This window comes from Plectropomus leopardus, chromosome 21 (genome assembly GCF_026936395.1).
Source record: "Plectropomus leopardus strain MGB_pleo_1.0 chromosome 21, ASM2693639v1, whole genome shotgun sequence".
Classification (NCBI taxonomy): domain Eukaryota; kingdom Metazoa; phylum Chordata; class Actinopteri; order Perciformes; family Serranidae; genus Plectropomus; species Plectropomus leopardus.
Genome location: NC_142196.1, coordinates 5,044,365 through 5,065,070, shown reverse-complemented (window position 1 = coordinate 5,065,070; position 20,706 = coordinate 5,044,365). Strand labels below are relative to the sequence as shown.

At 39.7% G+C, this 20,706-nt stretch overlaps 1 protein-coding gene across 1 annotated transcript in view; it reads right to left on the bottom strand.

Annotated features, from left to right (window-relative positions):
* Positions 1-2,732: 2,732 nt before the first annotated feature.
* gfod1 (glucose-fructose oxidoreductase domain containing 1) overlaps positions 2,733-20,706 on the bottom strand; it is a 44,942-nt gene continuing 26,968 nt past the window's right edge. Inside the window, exons 2-3 of the mRNA XM_042510785.2 lie at positions 11,820-12,013; positions 2,733-10,148 (exon numbers count right to left, since the gene is read on the bottom strand). Coding sequence (XP_042366719.1) covers positions 9,408-10,148; positions 11,820-12,013 — 935 coding nt within the window. The 3' untranslated portion in view covers positions 2,733-9,407. The remainder of the gene's footprint in view (positions 10,149-11,819; positions 12,014-20,706) is intronic.

Below are 20,706 nucleotides of genomic sequence, written 5' to 3'. Positions count from 1 at the left end.
CTAACATCAGCCACAAGAGGTCAGGAGTTCACGGGTCTTATTTATTCATATCACAGCCAGCACTATTTTGTCAAAGTGTACATGTGCGTCCTCGTACACATGCAGTTACAGCACGAGACACGAGCGACACCGAAACCCAGTCATGAATACTTTGCGCCATAGTTCTACCCGCGATCACAAACACAGGGTACCATATGCAGCTCGTACTGTGCACTGCTGACCTCTTGTGGCTGAAACTCGTATAACGCATATTCAATTCAGGCATTTTCTGCTGCTGGCATTTTCTGCACTGGCTCATGACGTGTATGAGATATGAACAGCTGGATTAAATAAACCTTGAGACCCATGTCTGCTTACTTTTCATATGAAAAACCATGAGGTATATTGAGGTATATATTTGGATGGATTATTGCTGAAGGGTTCAGGTTTGGAGGGTTAGACCTCCTAAAGCCCTTTGCTACTGTTAGTGTGAATGAGTTCAACCTCAGAGTTAACAGATTGCATGGAACTTAGGAAATAAAATACATGCATACGAGTAGTAGTAATATAAGTACTTAAAATTAACGAGTCATCCAATTAAAATAATCCAATAACAACAACAACAATAATAATAGTAATGATAATAATAATAAGAGCAAGAGTAATTATTAATAATTAATCAGTCGTATCTGGATTCATATTTTTTAAATTATAGTTACATATATCATGAGAAACCAAACAATATTTTGCAAAAGCTGAAGTCAAAAGCTCAGTCAATGGCTGAAAAAGGAATAGGCTTAAGCCCAAGTCTTATTTTGTCATCTTTTATCTATATGTCTTATCCAAAGGATAACCCAGAATCAAAACCGTTATACTCTGGTTTAGTAAGTCTATGCTATTTTTTGAATTTACATCTCAGTTTATGATCTGAAAATAAGTTGCTTGCAGAGCAGTTTTAAATTGTTGGTTTGTTGTATTCGAATGGAGGTCTTTTCTCTCATTTCTTTGCATGCTCAAAGTGTCAACAATATCAAAGTATGCATGGTTTAACATGCAGGCATTTTGCAAATCCACATATACAAATAATAGCAAATATATCTTCATACTACCTTCAATAACCTGGTTCAGAATTCTATACAGCAGAGTGATGACAGCACATAGCTATTTCGTAAATCTAATATATTTCTGCTCTTTAAACTACATCATACCGAAGAGAATCTCTCTATATATCGTTCTCTTGTGCGCTTGTGCATCATGACTAATGCACAGCAACTTAACTTCAAAAGGACAAATAAGCTTACCTTTCAGGAGCGTGCACGGCGTTTTGTGAGACCAAATTTCTGTCCAGCTCTTTCCATTCGTGAAAACTTTGTGCATGCTCAGCTGATTTTTCATATGCGTTAAGGATGCCTGACATATTTTTCCAGTCTTCAACAGTGTCTTGCAAGAACTGATTTTCTATCTGCGATTAAAAAAAAAAATTACAGCAGAATTAAAACGTACAATACTTACTTTATGAATTAACGAGTCGGCGCCTTTTAGGATTCGATTAATATCAAACCACAATGACACACAGGAAACTTCCAGTCAGTAATGTTGGTTTGTTTTGTTTATGTCTTGTCGAAGACAATCAAAGTTTGTGTCAGTCGGCCAGGCTCCCATTGGCTCGTGAGAGCTGGGGGCGGGAGATGGCAGCAGGTGCAGAGTGATTGACACACGTCTCAGCTATTCATTGTGCTCACAGAAAGCGTAGCCTAGTATGATAGGAACCTGCTGTTATTGCGCGGTTTTACGCATAAATAGTTTGCACATTTCACCGCCCTGTGTGGTCTAGTGCTTCGGAAGTAATACAAATCGAACCACATTCAAATAGCACTTAAAAATGACTCAAGAAAGAAAGTCACTATCAACAATAACAAAAGGCGGCTAACGGGCGGAAGGTTACCAGTTTTCAGCCGCGGACGATAAGGCAGGCTCGGGATTGGTCGAGGCTTAGGTCTGCGCTGCAGCCGCTGATTGGAGGAGAAGATGAAACGCAGAGCCAATCACAATCTTCACCTCGATGAGAGCCCACCTAGAAGGAGCCAATCAAACGCAGGGGACTGTACATTATAATTAGCACAAAAAGTGCTACGATATTTAATATATGTAATGATAATATATTATTTAATTGAATTGTTACATCATTTACATTAAGACGTGCTGGTCGACAGATGCATTTTTTTCTGTGCTGATACTGATACTGAAAGTGGTAAGTGAGACCAATAACCGATATTTGGAACCAATATGGATTTAGGCCACAATAAGAAAAATATCAAAATGTAGAATTTGGAATATAACAAACTCCAACTCAAAACTTTATTGTTTTTGGCAACATACTAACAGGAGCTCTGTGACAACAGAAGCATATTATCAACTAATTTGTAAAAGGTTATGTAATATTTATGAATGGGAGGGTGTATTACTTGTGTTGCCTCAGGTCAACAATATGCAGTAAAATACAGTCTGCAGCATCTCCAGCAGCCAGCAGGGGGCAGCAGAAGCTTTCCATATGTTCTGTGCAACCAAGGAGAATCTGAAGGACTCCTGCATATCCTCCCAAAAAAAAAAACAATCTGTCACTTACTCCCTGAGCAACAGCAGGTGTTTTGGTAGCACTGAAATTTCTTTCATCAAAAGTCATTATATGGCTTTAGTTGTGACGTCAAGTCTGTAATCAAAAGATATTAAATAAGAAATTAAAATTTGAGTCATTATGGATGTACATATCTTTTTTTTATTCCATAGAAACTGCAGCATTAGACAAGTGCTGAAGCCGTAAACCATGTGGCACGCAGACTCACACACACAACCTCATCCAAACACATTCAATCAATGCCGAGCACTGGTGCAGGGAGATGAGACAGTAAAACACTGAGGCAGGAGTCACACAGTCAGTCAAAAAAAGAGAGCAGGAGAGGAGAGGGGAGTGATTTAACGGAAGCGCACCATCAGACTTTACAGCACACAGAGAATTCAGGGGGCTTTTATTTCTGTGACACAGGCAGACCTCCTAAAAATGGCATATTGTCCTTAACGGATAGAAAATATAAATTATTCCTACAGTAAGTACATTCTCTAGATTAAGAGTCATAAATATGCCTTAAAGAGCTCAAATTACAGTATGTACAGAGGTCCATGCGTCCACAATATACATACATAACAATAAATATTGGATATAGTCACAATACAGCATCAAGATGGATATTTGATTTTCTTTGAACAAGGTCAGTGTACAGCAAGACACAGCAGGAGTCAGCATTCAGAAACCAGCTGAGGAAAGGTGTTCTTAACCCAAATCTGTCTGTCATTAGTTTTATTAAAGGGGTTGCCTTGGTTACTTGTGTCCTAAACTGAATGAAAAGAAGAGAAAAAAAGGAGAGCGAAAGAGAAGATATGAGAAGAGAAAAGGATATAGGATAAAAGGAAAAAATGACAAAATACGTGAAGATAGTAGTAAAGAAAAGCAAATGGGGAAGAGATGATAGGAGATAAAAGACAACAGAAGAGAAGACAAGATAGTACAAAAGAAGATGGAAGAAAAGAAGAGAGAATAGGAGGAAAGAAGATGAAATAGAAGAAAAGAAAATAGGAGAAAATAAGAGGTGATATGAAGAAAAGAGAAATGAAGGGAAGATAGGAGAAAAGAAAAGGAGATAGATGGAGAGAAGATTGGGGTAGAAAAGGAGGAAAGAAGAGAAGATAGTATAAGCGTATCGGTGGGAAAAAGACAGGAGAAGAGAAGATTAGAGAAAAGAAGAGAAGACATGAGAAAAAGAGGATTGGAGAAAAGAAATGAAGATAACATAGGAGGAAAGAAGATAGGAGACAAAAAGATAGAAATAAGGACAGCATAGGAGAAAGGATGATAGGAGAAAAGAAGAGAAGGTAGGAGAAAAGAGATAATGTTCTGGGGAAGGTCTGAAGAAGCACCAGTGAGCTTGTCCTCCAGGCTTCAACCTGACTCACAATAGAAAAAAAAAGAGGGAGAGAGCGGAAGATAGAAGAAAACAGGAGAAACTGATCTCAGGAGTTAGCCGGTGAAAAATGTGAAGTGACAGACCAATGAACAGCAGATCAAAAACCGTTACCTCTCTCATTGATTGTAAAACCCTGTTCAGGGTTTACCCTTTGACCAGTCAGGCAGAGAAAGAGAGTGAGAGATGGAGGGAGAAAGTGTGAAAGCCAGAGGTGTGTACACATACAGAGGGGCGAGGGTAGTGTGTTACTGTGTGAGGGAAAATGAAAACAGAGAGAGAAAAAAAAAAGAAGACACAGGACCTAGATCTGGCAACGTGGCTTCCGGTTGCTAAGTAACGGTCTCCGAGGGCAGAAGAAGCCTCTCTTTGAGGTTGTTCGTCTCCAAAATGAACAATTTTCAGCCCATCCCACCTCTACCCCTCTCTCCCTCAGTTAAGGGGAAGCCTTTCCTGAACGGTTTGCGAATGCTGGCAAAGCGAGAACAAGCAATCCATAGTCATGACCGGCGAGGCAGTCAAAGTGCAAAGTTGGAACTGGGGCACCTCTTGTGTTATTTCTTTGTAACGCCTTTTTCTGAAGCACACAGCCTTAACAGGTCGCGAGCAGCAATCTATACAATTAAGTTCTTGCAAAAAATAAAGTAAAATAAAATAAAAATCTACATCACAGCATTTGTATGATGGGACACGAGCTTCACTGTCTGCAGCTCTTTTGCACTAATGATATCACCTTAACATTAATTTGATGTCTGAACGTGACACTGGACAGCTTTTCAACAAGCAGAAAAAAAATCAGTGATTTAACATTTAAAAGAAAATGAACACTGACTACCTTTATATCACATAAAATCGGCAAACTCTACTGTATCAGCTCATTAAAATTCCACTCATTAAATATTCAGGGCTTCAGAGCACAGATATTGCCTCATCTGAGTTAGACTGTAGCCCATTGCAACTCCGTGCAGCGCTGAATGTGAACGCACAGCTAAAAAGCCTTTGCAGATGCTTCACTAATAAGCACTTCAGGTTTTTGCTGTAAGCATTAAGGTCGTGATGTGAGATTATTGCATCACCGTCATCGTCAGCATTTTCAGTGCACCAAATAACTTGCAAATTAAAATTCCTGCACTTCTGTTGCAACGTTTTCCCAAGTATCTGAAATGAAAAGCCCTCTGGTGTCGCGATGTTCCCTAATTTGAAGCAGATGCTAACAACACATTTTAGCACAGAGCGCGGGCAGCTGGCTGGGGAGTGTCTGCCGAGCTGTTTAATTGCATCTCCACGGAGGAGGATGGGTCTGTGCGGATGTCGATAAAGCTCCAGTTAGCGTAACTACACAAACTGAGAGTAAATCCACCATTCAGACACTTAAAAAGAGCTCAAGAAGCTCTGGCTGAGCTGATGTTATGAGTCACTGTTGGTTTTTAATCATCTTTTCTCCCCCTGGGAAACTAAATATAGTTAATTTAATCTCAGCATGAGACCCGAGCTGATTGAAACATACTGGATCTATTGTGAGAGGATCCCTACACACATGCAGGCCTGGGCAATGAAACACTGCAAACCAAGTCGCCCATGGGCCAAACAGATTGTGGATTAGGACACAAATGGGAAAAATATGAGCAAAAAAAATATTTAAAATTCAATGTAATTAAAGCTGAGTTTAGAGTCCCTAAATCTTTGAGTTGAACTCCTGGCGTGTTTCTTTGGGGGCTGGATGATTCAGTTCTTTCACGGACATCTCTCTGGAAATCAATAATAAACTCAACACAGCTAATTAAACTTCATAAAATAAGTCTAAGGATAGACCAGTGAACTAAATCATTTGAAGGATTTAACCCTTTGAAACGAATGACATCTGTTTTCTTGTGCTGCACTCAGACGCCTTTCACAAGAATTTTCAACCTTTTCTTTCTTTTTTTTGTTGTTAATTTCTGGTATTTTTTCTTGTAACTAAAAAAAAAAATGGCTAAAAAGGCAACAAGCAACTTCATAAGAGATGTCCCAAAAATTGTGAGAAAACTTGATAAAAGGAACTGAAAATTAGCAACAAAAAAGAAAAAAAATAATTTGAAAATCATTATTAGAAAATAACTATTTATATATAATTATGCACTTTCATTTAAATTTTAGCACTTTTCTTCTACAGCAATTTTCTTTTTTTTTGTTAATTGCTTTAATTATTTTGTTTATTTATTTTTTTTAACTGTTTTGCATTTCTTTTTCTGCATGCTAATTTTGAGGTAATTTTCTTGTAACTTTTTACTAACTCCTTGCTAATTTGGGGTAATTTCTTGTGAAATTACTCATTGCCTTAAATGTTTTTACTATCACATCATATCTACTTGCGGCTTATAGAAAATAACGACTAACCAAAAATAGGGAATTCCAGTGTCAAGGTTTAAATCATTCATATTTTGAAAACTGTTATCAGACAAAAGGGTAAAGTCTATATGCAGATTTGATAAGGCGCTTGGTAAACAAGGGGCAATAATATCATAAGAGTTATCTTAAAAAGTGATAGCTTATCAGTGTTGGACTAACAGCTTTTTCAGGCAGAGGTGGGTGTTTTTTTTTCTAAAATCTGAAGCTTCAAAGTTGTGTGCAGCTGATCACACCCCAGCACGGGACATAATGTGACCTGACCTCTCAAACCACGATGTGACCCATTAAATACACAAAACACTGAACAGCAAAAGAGCTCAGAGTGACATTATACTGTTGGATACGAGCTGTGAACAGCCACAGCGTAGCCATGTTGATGTTGTTGACGCATCTAAAGAGCAAACATAAAGCTTTTCATAACAGCATTACAAGAATATTTTGGTCAAAAATGGGGATAAGAAGCTGAATGCTCCAAGGCCTCAGTCTGCTGTTAATCTCCCAAATACACTGCAGGTCAGTCCACAAAACTTCAACAGCAAAAAACAAAGAATAAATACCTTAACACTCGTCAAAACATGTTCCAGTTCCTTGGTTGTTCTTTTTTTTTTTTTTTTTTACAAATAAAATACATACAGTACTGGTTTATTTCTTTAGACAAACGCATATTTTTGTTTTATAATATTTTCATATGTACATTTTCAGTAGTCGTTACATAGATAGTATTTCAGCACAGTTTAAGAACTTGAAACCACACAGAGGAACAGAGATGCGTAAAAAAAAAAAAAAATCAATCTTTTGGCTTGTAGGTCAGAACTGTTCTTTCTCCTGTATTGAGATAGCAAACTTTAAGACAAACTGGATTTGCAGATACTCTACGATAGTTAGGTTTCTTATGTGACCGACGGGTAGTAAAACATGAGAAGTTTCTATGCAAAATTTCTGCAAAATTAGCAAAAGTTATCCAAACATTGCGAGTCAGTGTGACTTTGTATGCAGCATAAACACACAGTGAACATCTCTTGCATTGAAGTTGTGGAGGCCGGCTGTAATCACACTGCATGTAAATTATGCCTTAAAGGATAAGGATGGTGATATATAGATATTGTGATATTATCAACTTAATATCATTATATTGTAAGTGTCTTTTTCTGGATTTAAAGGCTTAATTACGGTAAAGTGATCTAAATTTCTGAACTCATTATTTGCCTTTACCCACTTTTCTGATGATCAAACATCCAGGATTAAAAATGAGACCTAAAAAAAAAAACTCATTGTGTAAATGTTTTCTGAAAGCACCTATAGCCAGTCCTACAATATTTTAATCTATTTTTTTCCATATCACACGACCCTACACAGAATGTGTATTATTTAATAGCTGACACTTGACCTCAAAAAATGTTTTATTCACTCTTATTTAGGAAACAAAACTAAAAAGATGCTTTGGAAAATAAGTCTTATTTTTAATGTCTATAGCAAGAATCATATCTGATATTCACTCTCTTTTAGCTGAGTAAAATATTGGTTGATGAGAGCGGTAAGAGTTACCCAAAATAGTAAAGTTGGGAAATGTAAACCCAAAAAAATTAACTGAAATATACTAAAATGTTACGTAGAGTCGAGGAAAACTGCACTCAGGTTATAATTTTCACTTTTTAGATTATTAGAACTGACACTTTTCATATTTGACTTAGATATCCACCTTTAATAAGAACTGAGGGGCTTGGAACCGCAGACAGAGGAGGGAAGTCAAAAAGTACTGCGTGACAGATTAACGTGTTGGTTTTTGTCTGTTCATAGAATATCACCAGCCTTAACGTTTAATGCCTCCAAACTGAATGAAATGCTCATCTACTCTCCTATCAACCACACTGTCCTGTACAGTTAACTGACTGCAAGTTCTAGGTGAGTGCAAACTGAACTTCCATGTGATGCATTTCACTGTGCATGTTAAAGTAGCTTTAAAAAGCATGCTAAATGCTAAATCACCATAGATCGATGCAAGTGTGACCCATTTTATTGCAATATGGGGATAAATCCCCCACTTTGCTCTGCATTTACTCTCATCTTAGTGCAAGAATGTATTAAAACCCAGACTTAAGGCTCGGTACAGATGTGCACACACCACACAGAATTCAGTGTATTTCCTGACTATGCTTCACGACAACAGGAAAAGCATGACATAAATAAGATCATCAAAGTATCACTGCGCTGGACACTCACACAGGACTCGCAGACTGATGCACAGGCTACTGCAACTGCATAAAGGCATATCATAGTGTATTTTAACCCTTTACTCCAGGCTGTGAGATAAAAGACTTCAGTCTGGATATATTGCATACCAGAAGGTAAACCCCTCTGAAAAACCCACCAGCCAAACTATTGATTTCTTTTCTGTCTTGTTGCGCACGCACAGAGGAAGCATACAGAGCAGACAGACACCAAAGCGAGCAAGCACACAATTTTTTTTTTAAACATTCACTTGGTAAAACTAGCAAGTACTTAAGACTATAGCAACAATTACAGCGGCACGGTTTGAACTGAGGACTGTCGTTCTTCCTTGGCTGTCCTCGTTTGGACCCACAGTGTAAGGTGGCGTCTTCCAGACCCAGTCAATACAGAGAGATGAGAGGCGCAATACCCTTACGGTGAAGACGCATTAGTTTCGCTCCCTGATCTGCCTCACTGTAGAGCTATATCTTTCTCATGTTTGACTTACAAGTGCATCTCCCTGGAAGTCTTCTGTCAAAATGGAAAACAGGAAAGGCTTCCGTATAAATAACATTGATCACATTGTTTGTCCTCTGCAGCTGAGGCAGGGTAACAGGAACTCTGTGAATCATAGTGGTGTAACCTCTCTGTTTGTAACAGTAGCAATACAGATATGACGGTATTTCAATGAGCAGGTGATGAATTTAGGAACTGAACCCAGAAGCTGTATAAGTTTGAACACAAAGGCTTATCCAGCAACCTTCATACGACATCTGCGTTCAGCATATTTAAAGGGGTCCGCACATGAGCCGGATGCTAACAGTAGAGCGACATCCTGCTCCGCCGCATGGCCTCGCTGATCAAATAGGCCGGACTGATCTCCGGCTCCTCCGTCATCACCACAATGTTCTGCCACTCTCCGCACTGATTGGATTTCTTGATGGTATCCACCACGCAAAGAGCGTAAAGGCAATCCTCAAAGGTAGCGGCCATTGTCAGAGGCCTCCCGTCCCACGTCCGCCTGTCGTCCTGGCCCTGAAAGGCCTGCCGCACGGCCTGGATCATGCGGATCGTTCCGGTGAGATACGGCGACGGAATGTCACTAAAGGCCTTCTCCGGTAAGGAAGCCTTCTCAAGAGGCGTGGTGTCTTTGACCAAGAGTTCAGGACCTCCTCCGTTTCCTCCGCCCCCACTGTTCTTCTGTCCGTACAGGTCAGTCCCCGTGACTGTTAGCCTCCCGAGCGTCCCCACGACGATCACCTCCTGCCGAAACTCTCCAGGCACGTTGAAGTTGAGCGTCACAGTGCAGCAGGCGCCCCCCTCGAGTACCATCTGGAACGTGCAGAAGTCATCGCTGGTGATCTGACGGATGCCTCGGATGTGATCCGTTTGTTTGACGAAGGTCTTGAGGAAGCCGTGGACTTTTGCTGCACGCTGACCGGTCAGAAACGTAAGCAGGTCGATGATGTAACTGCCTACAGAATGCAGACCGCCGCCTCCCATCAGGTCATCACAGCTCCAGTTGTACTTCTTCCCCAAGAGGCTACCGCTGTGAACCTTTAGGGCAGAGGAGAAATTGTGAAGATTTGATTCTGCATTAGGTCCTTTATACACTTGAACATGATTAGGGCAACCAAGAACAAAACTAGAACTTATTATTATTATATTAGAAATTATTTGGAAAGTGGCCAGAAAAATGCTTTTGCAGAACATTATGATTTGATATGATTTGAGTCACTGTTTACCTGATGTTTTGGATAAAAAATGTCATCACTTCATCATTTTATCCTATTAAACATTATTGTGACATGTCATGATTAGCTTATGGATTTTTTGACTTATGGCCAAAAAACATGTTTTGTGAGGTCACAGTGACCTTGACCTTTGACCATCAAATTCTAATCAGTTCTGTTGAAGCATACTTGGATATTTGTGCCAAATTTCAAGGAAAAAAAATTCTGAGGAAATTTCCTCAAGGTCCTCTTGAGATACTGCGGTCATAAGAATGAGGCAGATGTAAGGTCACAGTGGCCTTGACCTGTGACCACAAAATTCAGTCAGTTCCCTCTTGAGTCCAAGAAGACATTTTTGCCAAATTTGGGGAAATTCTCTCAAGGCCTTCTTGAGAAATTGGTTTATGAGAATGAGATGGATGCAAGGTCACAGTGACCTTGACCTTTGACTAACAAAATCTAAACATTTCACTGTTGAGTCCAACGTGAGTCCAACAAGGATGTCTGTGCCAGATTTAAAGAATTTTCCTCAAGGCGTTCTTGAGATATTCTGTTCACAAGAATGAGGTCAAAAGGTCAGACTAACTTTGACCTATGACCACCAAGACTTATGCCTGGAACACACTGCATGCATGAGCAGCACCTGACACCAAACTGCTGCAGCTTGCATGCTTGTAGTGTTCATACTTGCAGTGTTTGTTTGCAGTGCTGCTGCAACTACTGTATTTCTACAATTAAAAGCAGATACTCACTGCATTGTCAAAAACACTGTCCTGCAAATATTTCAAAATAAAAGGCCTTGTGTCATCAATTAAAGGGACTCTGTCAATAGAGACATTATCAGTGGGCTTTTATTTTGAAAGTGAAACAGCAAAGTTTGAGCAAAATATATTTATATATATTTGTATTTTCTTCATGTCTGTGAATGATTAAAATGTTGAAACTTTAGTAAAAAGTGGTATGGAGACAAAGATTATTTTCACTGTCTACTTTTGCTGAGAACTACACATTTTATGTTTCAAAATCAGCAAGCCTCCTTTTCTCTAGATGAACCGCAACTGTGCTGGGCATGGGCAGCACTGCTTATGCAGACACCATGGCTGCTCTAATCTTAATATAGGCATCAAAATAATACCACGGGTGCCGCACTGCTTATGCATACATTGTGTTCTGGGTGTAATCAATTCATCTGTGAGTCCAAGTGGACATTTGTGCCAAATTAAAGAATTTCCTTCGAGGTGTTCTTGAGATATCACGAGAATGCAACGGGGGGATTAACAGACAGACAGACTGGCAACTCGAAAACATAAAGTGTGCCATAAAGTATCCTCACTTCTAAAGTGCTTTTAAGCCAGACAGATATCTTGCCAGCTCTGTGGGCGCTGCTGTAACGGACGCTAACCTCAAGAGAAAGCGTCACATAGTTATCTTTATTATAAATGGCAGGAAAGCAACTGAAAAATGTCCATTTTAAAAAACGATATTTTTGTCATACCTGAGCCTCACAGACCAGAAGCTCCCCGATGTACCCCTCCTCTAACAGCTCCTTCATTCGCACGAAAGCCGGCAGGAAGCGAAGCACATTCCCCATAATGCTCAGCAACTTGGGGTAGTACTGGGCCGCTGACATCATCCGGAAGGCATCCAGAGGCGTTGCTGTCCGGTCGCAGATGACGTTCTTTCCAATACCTATAAAAGAGAGGAAAGACAACAGGGAATAAGTCAAGCGTGCTTTTCTGTACCGCTGTAGAATTTCATTGTTTTGACAGTTTTTCTCTGTCAATGCTGAGATGAAGACAGAAGGTAGGGAAAGAGAGGAAGACAGAGAAGTGATGTGGTCAGCTGTAGCTACACTAGCAGACATAATATCCTCTTGAGCGTGAAAACATCCCCTGAAGAAACAATGCAGAGCTGCAGAATGAGGCAATTCCCAGAATAGCTGACTCAAGAATTCCTAAACCTTCTGGGCTTTCTCCTCTGAGTCATGGGAACTTTATGGCAAGGGAGGGCTCTTAATATATATATACTCTTTATAGTATGTCTAGTAAGTTTAACAGGGAACATGCTCTTCTCAAACCTTTTCAGATTAAGTATAATAAAATATTAGAGAAACTCCTTATTGATGCTGCTGCAATGGTTCTATAACTCAAAAAAACTCAAACTTTTTTCCAAAATAAAAATACAAAACCGTAAAGCAACATCAAAAATAATAAATCTTGTGAGGACAAAAATCCCCTGAATGCAATTTAAAAGGGCTTTAATGTTGGCAGGCGTGCACAATACTGCAGTGATAACTGTGCGGTGTGGTGAGACCGCACAGCTTGCAGAGCTTAAGACAGACTTCCCTGGTATTAAAGGCCTGATGGAAGGTTGATAAAAAGACGAGCACAGAAGGTGCAGCAGAGACGGAGAGGGAAAGGAGATAAAGAGCCTGTAGACACTGTATGAAACCTAATTAAAATCACTTCCAGCACAGTTAAAGATCCACTGGTGCCGGCAACACCCAAACACAAGAGCGAGACGAGGTTCCAGTAATGTGGGAGACACACAGACACATCGTGTCTCTTCTATTATTCCTTTTTACTGGACAGACGGGAGCCAGTGAATGGCATACAAAATGCATCATTAACTTGATTTGAACCTGACCCTCCAACATCACAGCAGCATAGTCTGCTCCCCCGAATCAGGTCTGCAGCTAGCAATCATTTTCATGACTGATTAATCAGGTGATTATTCTTTCAATTAACTTATTTGTCATTCAAGTTCTAGATTAGGGGTTGATCGATATTAGTTTTTCAGGGACAATAACAGTACCAATTATTGGTAGCTAATGAGACCAATACCTGTTATTTGGAACCGATATGCATTAACAATAAAAATGAAAATCTTAGTGTCAATATTTAGAATAAATTTTAATAACGGTGGAATGAAACAAACCAGTAATACATAGCAATATGTACTAAAATTAGTAAAAATAATTCTCTGTCCACATGTAGGGGTGTATATAATGGCCGTACAGACCTAAATGTAAAGTTTTTTTCATTTGTAAAATAAATAATTATTTGTTTTTTTAACTTTAAGATATTCACTTAAGGCAATGCAGTTGGTTAAACCTCTCAGTTGAGTCAAACTGTTACTGCATCTACGGGACTAATGTTACATTCTTGTGGCCACTGCTGACACTGACCTCTAATGTCTTGTGGTCCCACATGGTCAGCGGGGAGTCAGACAGAAAGCATATGCTCACACACAGGCATCGCTCGGCACACACTTTCACGGAGCCCCCGCAGCGTGAAAAGCAGCCTGCCGCTTCATTTCCAGCCCTGGCTGAGGGTTGTGGGTGGAGGGGCTGTTTTGGAAGTGAAACTTCCCATGCTAATCTGCCATTAGCTTCAAACGACCAGGCCAGGAAATTAATCCCTCTGACCCAGTTCTGAGGAGTGCTGTGGGAGCCCCCACCCGCCACCCAACCCCTGCAGACACAAAGCCAAGCACCGACAGTGCACCCCCGTCCCCTTCTTTTTGGCAGCGGCACACACAAACAGATAGTGGAGAGATGCATTGTCCTGAACAAGGCCCTTCTGGGTAAATGCTAAATGCTCTTGAGTGATTTTTTTGGCGCTCATATCGAGCCCAGTGTCTTTGCAGAACAATAGCTTGGCTAGCTACTAAAATGCCTAAAGGCAGATTTCACTGTCCCACAGCGATTCTCTCCATGATGTGGCCAAAATTACACAGGAGTCTCTTCAGCAAGAGGCCCATGAGGGAAATAATTCACGCTATGGCATCAAGCTTTATATGCAGCGTCATTCACACTCATGGCTGTACTGAGTGACCTTTAGAGAGATAAAAACAGCTCCTCCACAGATCAACAATGACCTTCCGCTCCTCATATACAATGCTCTGAAAGGTTGAGGCTGGCTCAGACAGGTCAGCCTGTTGAGTCATCAGAGCCACACAGCCGCCCTCAGACAGTGTCCAATAGATTATGGATGCACCTGAGCACGAGGTAAAATCCCAGCAGCCACTGCGGTAAACCAACAGTTGGGAGATAAAATGACATTGAACTAAACATTTGGTCCAGCACGGCAGAGAGGAGCAGAGAACAAAGATGAGTCAAACAAAAAAAAGGGGATTAAGAGGAGCTCGAACACAGAGATGAGGATAAACTTAATAAAGCCATCATATGTGAACAAATGTGAAAGGAGCAAGAATGTGTGTCAATCTACCAGGTCACACACAAAATGCCTTTAGAGACAGGATACCATAAAGAGCGACGGTGTATGTGTGTATCATTCTTATAATAATACATTTAAAATCATGATACAGAAAAATGTGTATATATATATATATTTTTAGCACTTTTTTAATGCAATTTTCTTGTTTGTTTTTTTACTTTTTTTTTTTGCTTATTCGCAGATAATTTTCTTAAACCTTTTTAGCAATTTCTTGCTAATTTTTGGGCCAATTCAACATTTGCTCAGGTTTAAAATGGTTAAGTGATGCTTCCATAATCTTTCCCTCCCTATACAAACAATGGAAACAAACGGAAAAGAAGGAACTGATGGTCTGCAAGCGCCAAATAAGGCATAAAATACAAAATGGCGTATATTAGGAGAAAGGAGAGTGATATAGAAAAATCTCTGTCACCACAAAAACAGAAATACCGGCTGTATGTGACCATCACTGCAGCTATAATGAGGGTCAGGACCATGGGATTCTGGGAGTGAGTTGGTTTAGTCTGGTGAAGGTAAGATCGAGCACTGGATGCACAGGTAAATTGCTGCAGCATCAAAAATAATGTTGGACCATACAATGGACTGTTAAGGTGCAAAAGCAAAAGATCTTCTACTAGTCGATCTATGTTTCGAATCTCACCTTTGCTCATGAGCTTTGGGGGAGTGACTGAAAGAATTAGATTGTGGATATGAGTCGCCATAATGACTTTTCTTTGAGGGTGGTTTGGGTAACCCTAAATGCACCAGTATACTTCAAACGTGTTTGTCAGATGGTTGAACAGACTCTAGTAAGACATTCTGGTCGCAGAAAACTTCTATGCCTTCGTCAAAATATGATGTTTCCCAGCAACATGTTATCCTCACCCACAGTCATGAGCTTTGGGGAGTGACTGAAAGAATGAGATCTTAGATTTGAGCTGCCAAAATAAGTTTTCTTTAGTGGATAGGTTAACCCTAAAGAAATCGGTATACCTCAACCAACGTGATTGTCGGGTGCTTGAAAAAACTTTTTTGCATAGTGAAGATATGTTTTTCAGCAACACGTATATGTTTCATCGGTTTTGGGGAGTGACCGAAAGAATAAGATCAACGATACGAGTCCCGGAAATGTTTTTATTTTGCAGGTGGCTGCAATAATCTTAAGGACATCAGAATACCCCAACCAACCCGTTTATCAGATGGTTGTAAAAGGTCTAGTGGTGGATGTCAGTAGTAACTATCATCTTTGCTTTTAACCCGAAAAAATGTTGATTTTTCAGCAACAGGCATGAAAAGCTGCATGATTGGGAAGCACTGATGACACTGATAGGTAACCTCATGGTTTTTAGACCAGTGTCAGATACAGCTGGACTGTAAGACACTCGGAGCTGGGGTTAGTAAAATAGCTATGCCAACTTTGTGATAGTCAGGGTGAAATGGAGCTCAACTGACAGGTAAAGCTCTTGGCCCAGAGGGAGAGCAGTAATGGAGCAGAAAAAACCTTCAGCCCAGCAGCTCAGTCCCTTATCATCAATAATTCATGTGCAGGACATATCTAACCAAGAGAGTTTAAAGATGCAGAAAGACACAGAGCAATCCTATAGATATTGTGCAAGTTTTACAGCAAAACTATTGGTTTCATATGTAAAACTGAGACTATATAAGCCAGTAAAGCTCACTATAAACGTCTTATTGAAGCAGGAATATTACATTTTTTCAGTGGAGAAGAAGGAAAACGGCAAATATGATGTATCTTGTATAAGAAAGACGACATCACAGACATTTTGCAGAACAGGTGGTGCCCGGCCACAGGTGTGTACATCCCTGTCTGCTCTCTAAGATTAGAGGAAGTGCTCCCCTCAGCAGCAGTGCACGGTGGCAGCCTGCTTGCCTCCAGGTGCCTCCAGGTGTCTTTGATGTGCAGACTACTGATGTCCTGTCAGAGACAATCAGCTAACCTCACAGACTGACATCACATCCTGCTGTCTCACACACCTGCGGCGTGAAACTCCTCAAACAAATCCATGTGGTTAACATATTGTTACACACAGTGGGACCCCTTTTTCTTAGAAAGCGAAGCAGAAAAACTCAACGGCCGAGGAATAGTTTCATTCCTCTTATTTCTCATGAATCATGACTACTTAATGATTTACCAACACTGCTCATGATCAACTACTGAAAAACAAATATTAATTCCTTCATCTCATTACAAACAGGAGAATGAGAGGGAAAGAGGGGCATTATAATTAATTGGATTGAACAGATGACTCACTGAGTCTTCATTAAATGTGCCGTGTGCAGCCTTTTAAATGCATTACAGCTTTAAGTATCAGCTATTGTACCTTTCCATTAAAAAAGGAGACCATTGCCAATATTAGCAGCCTGTGACACTTGTGCAGCAAGGTAAGATTAGTCTGTAAATCTGCTGAATGGTTTACTGCATAAAACATGCAGAGGGCGCTGTTCTTCCACTGACAGCAGATTCTGACAATTGCAGGGGGTTCACTTAAAAAAATCACATAATCACTTTTCTGAAGTAGCAATGTTCTGTCGAAGGAGTTGCTAGCTCTGTGCATGACGTGTTGGTGTAAACAGGAGATTAAGACTGTGACTATATGCATTAACCCTTTGAAAACTGGAGCAACATAATTTTTCTTGAGCTGCTTTCAGACGCCTTCCACTGATATTTAAACCTTTGAACCCGAGGCAAATCGGTGTGATCAGCAGAAACACTGGGGAAAAGGCAAAGAGTAACTTGGTAAGAAATGTCCACAAAGTGCAAGAAATTAATAGCTTTAAAAAATTATTTTTTAAAAAGCTAATGAAAACTGTATAGGGAAAAAAAACAAAAAGCTAGGAAAAAACCATATTTAAAATGATCAAAATTCCATATTTAAAATTATGCGCAAGAATTATTGTAACAAAAAGCACCTTTTCAGGTCATTTCCTTTGTATGTTTTGTTTTTTAATTTTAAAAACTAATTTTCTCGCACTTTTTACTAATTTCTTGCAAAGTTTTGCATAATTTCCTCTTGCGTTGCTCATTGTTTTCCCATGTTTTGAAAGAAAAAAAAATCCTGACGCAGATTTTTTTTATGCATAAGTTTTAGCTGTGAAGCTACAAAAAGAGCTGTGCATCTGGCCCCAAATATGAGAGTGAAATAGAGACATCTACTCGTCACCACCATGCTCTCTTTTAGTTACATGTTTTATGACAATGATATGTACACAGAATGTAGTGCTTTAGGGCCTTTAAGAGGAGCTTGTGTCTATTTTTAACATTTTTACCCTCGTGCTAAGACAGCAGCAGGAAGAACAGGTTCTTTTGGGGAAAAATGCACACAGTTCCAGGGAGAGGAACAGAGACAGAGAGAGCGAGAGACACGCAGAGACAAAGAAACGCCAAGAGAGAGAGCAGCTGCATCATTACGAGTGAAGGCCAACTCTCTCCAGTCCAACGCTCCTCTCGGCTCGCTGCCACAATCATCATCTGGGCCTCGCTGCATGGCTCCAGTGTATTCTACTGAACGCCAATATTCAATGCAATGCAACACACACACACAAACACTGAGTGCCATACACACTGTGTGTTGCAGAGCGAATGGCATTGGTGCAGGAGATTTTGTGCATTCACACCTCCAGTGACTGTGCGCATGCAGGAGCAGTAATGCTGAGGAAGGAAAGGCTGGAAATTGCGGCTGTGCAGGAAGGTCAGATTGGGTGTAAGTGAGGGCGATGTTGATAGATTTGTTCTTGACAGTCGAGCTGACTAGTAAAGCATGTAATTGCTTATTGTTTATGTTAGACTTTATTAAGGTAGATGGAAACATGCCATGGCAACTGTGATACAATACACATGACATGACACTGTGATAGTTTCTGACGTCCTAAAAGGAACTAAACATTCAATTTTAGGATTAGAAACAGGTAAACATCTTTCCCCCTCTATTTTTCTTAGGGAATTGAATCATAAACATTCACAGCTGTATACAAGACTGGGCGTTTTCATGCTAAAATTAAGTAAAATCCATATTCAATGCAGCCCAGTGGCAACAGCTGGAAATCAGCACGGAGGAAAACCAGGTGGATTAAGGAGGATGCTGAATGCTTCATCATGACAGCGGACACAATAGGCCCTCCGTGTAAGGATGCCAGAAATAGAAAAGCCAGGGGAACCGGTCAGGAGTGATAGCCATCTGCCACACTTAGCCTCGCACGTGCTCCTGCAGGACGAGGGTCAGGAGGAGGAGACGAGTCAGGGAGGAGCTTTTTAGATTCCTACGGTACATACTGAAGAAAATGATTTCAAGTGTTGAGTTTAAGATGCACTGTCAACACATAATTCATGATTTGCATGCAGTATTGAATAGTTTATAGCTACAGATTATTTGATATAGACATCACAGTTGCATTAGAAGTGTTTATGCAAAAGAAAGAGATGCTGTGTGTTTAGTGTTTTTGTAGTTAAACACTAATTTGCAATACCTGTCTTAGGTTTAGTTACACTTACGGATGCAAGGGAGTCTATGGATTTACTATACCCCATTTTTATGCTTTTTTATGCTCACAGCATCTTTAAATTCTCAAGAATCCAAAAGTACCACTGAAATGACTCATTGATTAACTGATTAGTTGATCAATAGAAAACTAATCAATGACAGCTTTGTCAATAACTCATAATTCAAGTAATTTCATCTTATAGAATAATAAGAAACATTCCCTTCCTTTCAGCTTCTAACGGTGCAGCTACACGACACACGTCCAGGAACTCGCTACCATTCATTGTGCATTGGAAGCGAATGATTTTCGCAAGAATTATCGCAAGCAGAAATAAGTACATGCACAAGTATATACAAATAAAAATATAAAATAGAAATACAGTAAAAGAAAAAAAAATGGCACAGAATGAAAATAATAAAATATTTAAAAGCAAATTATGTATAGTATGCTGAGCATGTAAAAATATAAGCGTAAGAAATGCACTAATAGACAATTAGCACTAATATGTGAATATTTAAATTATAAGATGGATAATGTGCTAATAATAAAAATAAAATGGTGCCTTATGCTAGAATGCAATGTATAAAACTAGTATGTAAGTTAAAAGATGTTCAAGATGTTGATTTTGGCTAGGGGGACATACGCTGCCCTCTTATTATTTCTTTACAGAGAAATAATAAGAGGGCACTTCATGGATTAAAGGTTATGTGTAACATTTAAGGTGTCACTCATAGTGAAAAATCCATAGAGAATTATCAACTGAACCCAAAGCTCTTCTCACCATGCTGCAGCATTTAGCATCTTTTAGCTAACTGTTTTGGTGTTAAAAGCCTGAAACTTGTATTTTTGGGTTCTCACTGCTCTCATCAACCCTCTTTTCAGCAGCAGCAAGCAGGTGTTTTCAGCTCACTGTGCACTACCTGCTCAGCACCAAACGGCAGATTTAACTTAGCAACCATCTCTGGAAGGTAGGAGCATTTAGCAGCTAAAGAGTCACATATTTTTGTATTTTTGCATGATTACACAAGTGTATGATACTGTGTGTTATAGCGCTGCAACCAGACAAAGGGGAAGCGAATGGACCTGAAGATCACAGAGCATCCTCCACCAGCGAAGCACTGGAAAAGTAATTAGCTTTGTCTATTAAGCCTATGGAGGTGGAAAAGCTCGGAAAAATAACACAGACACACACACACACACACACACACAAACACACACGCAGCAAGGGTGTAATCAAGTGAGGCAAATCGCAAATGTTCAAAGACTACTGACTCATCCCTGCAGAATGGGACTGCTGTGTGTGGTCTGCTCGATAACAAAAATTAGAAGTGAAGCTCAAATACTCTTAACACTGCAACAACAATGTCCAAGAAAAAAGGACATCGAATTTAAGATTGGAATAGCTTTTAACACGGTGTAGCACGGTACGGTACAGAATGGTATGATATATATGATATGATATATATGATATGATATATATGATATGATATGATATGATATGATATGATATGATATGATATGATATGATATGATATGATATGATATGATATGGTATGGTATGGTATGGTATGGTATGGTATGGTATGGTATGGTATGGTATGGTACGGTACGGTACAGTACAGTACAGTATAGTAAAGTGCAGTACAGTGCGGTATGGTTTGGTTT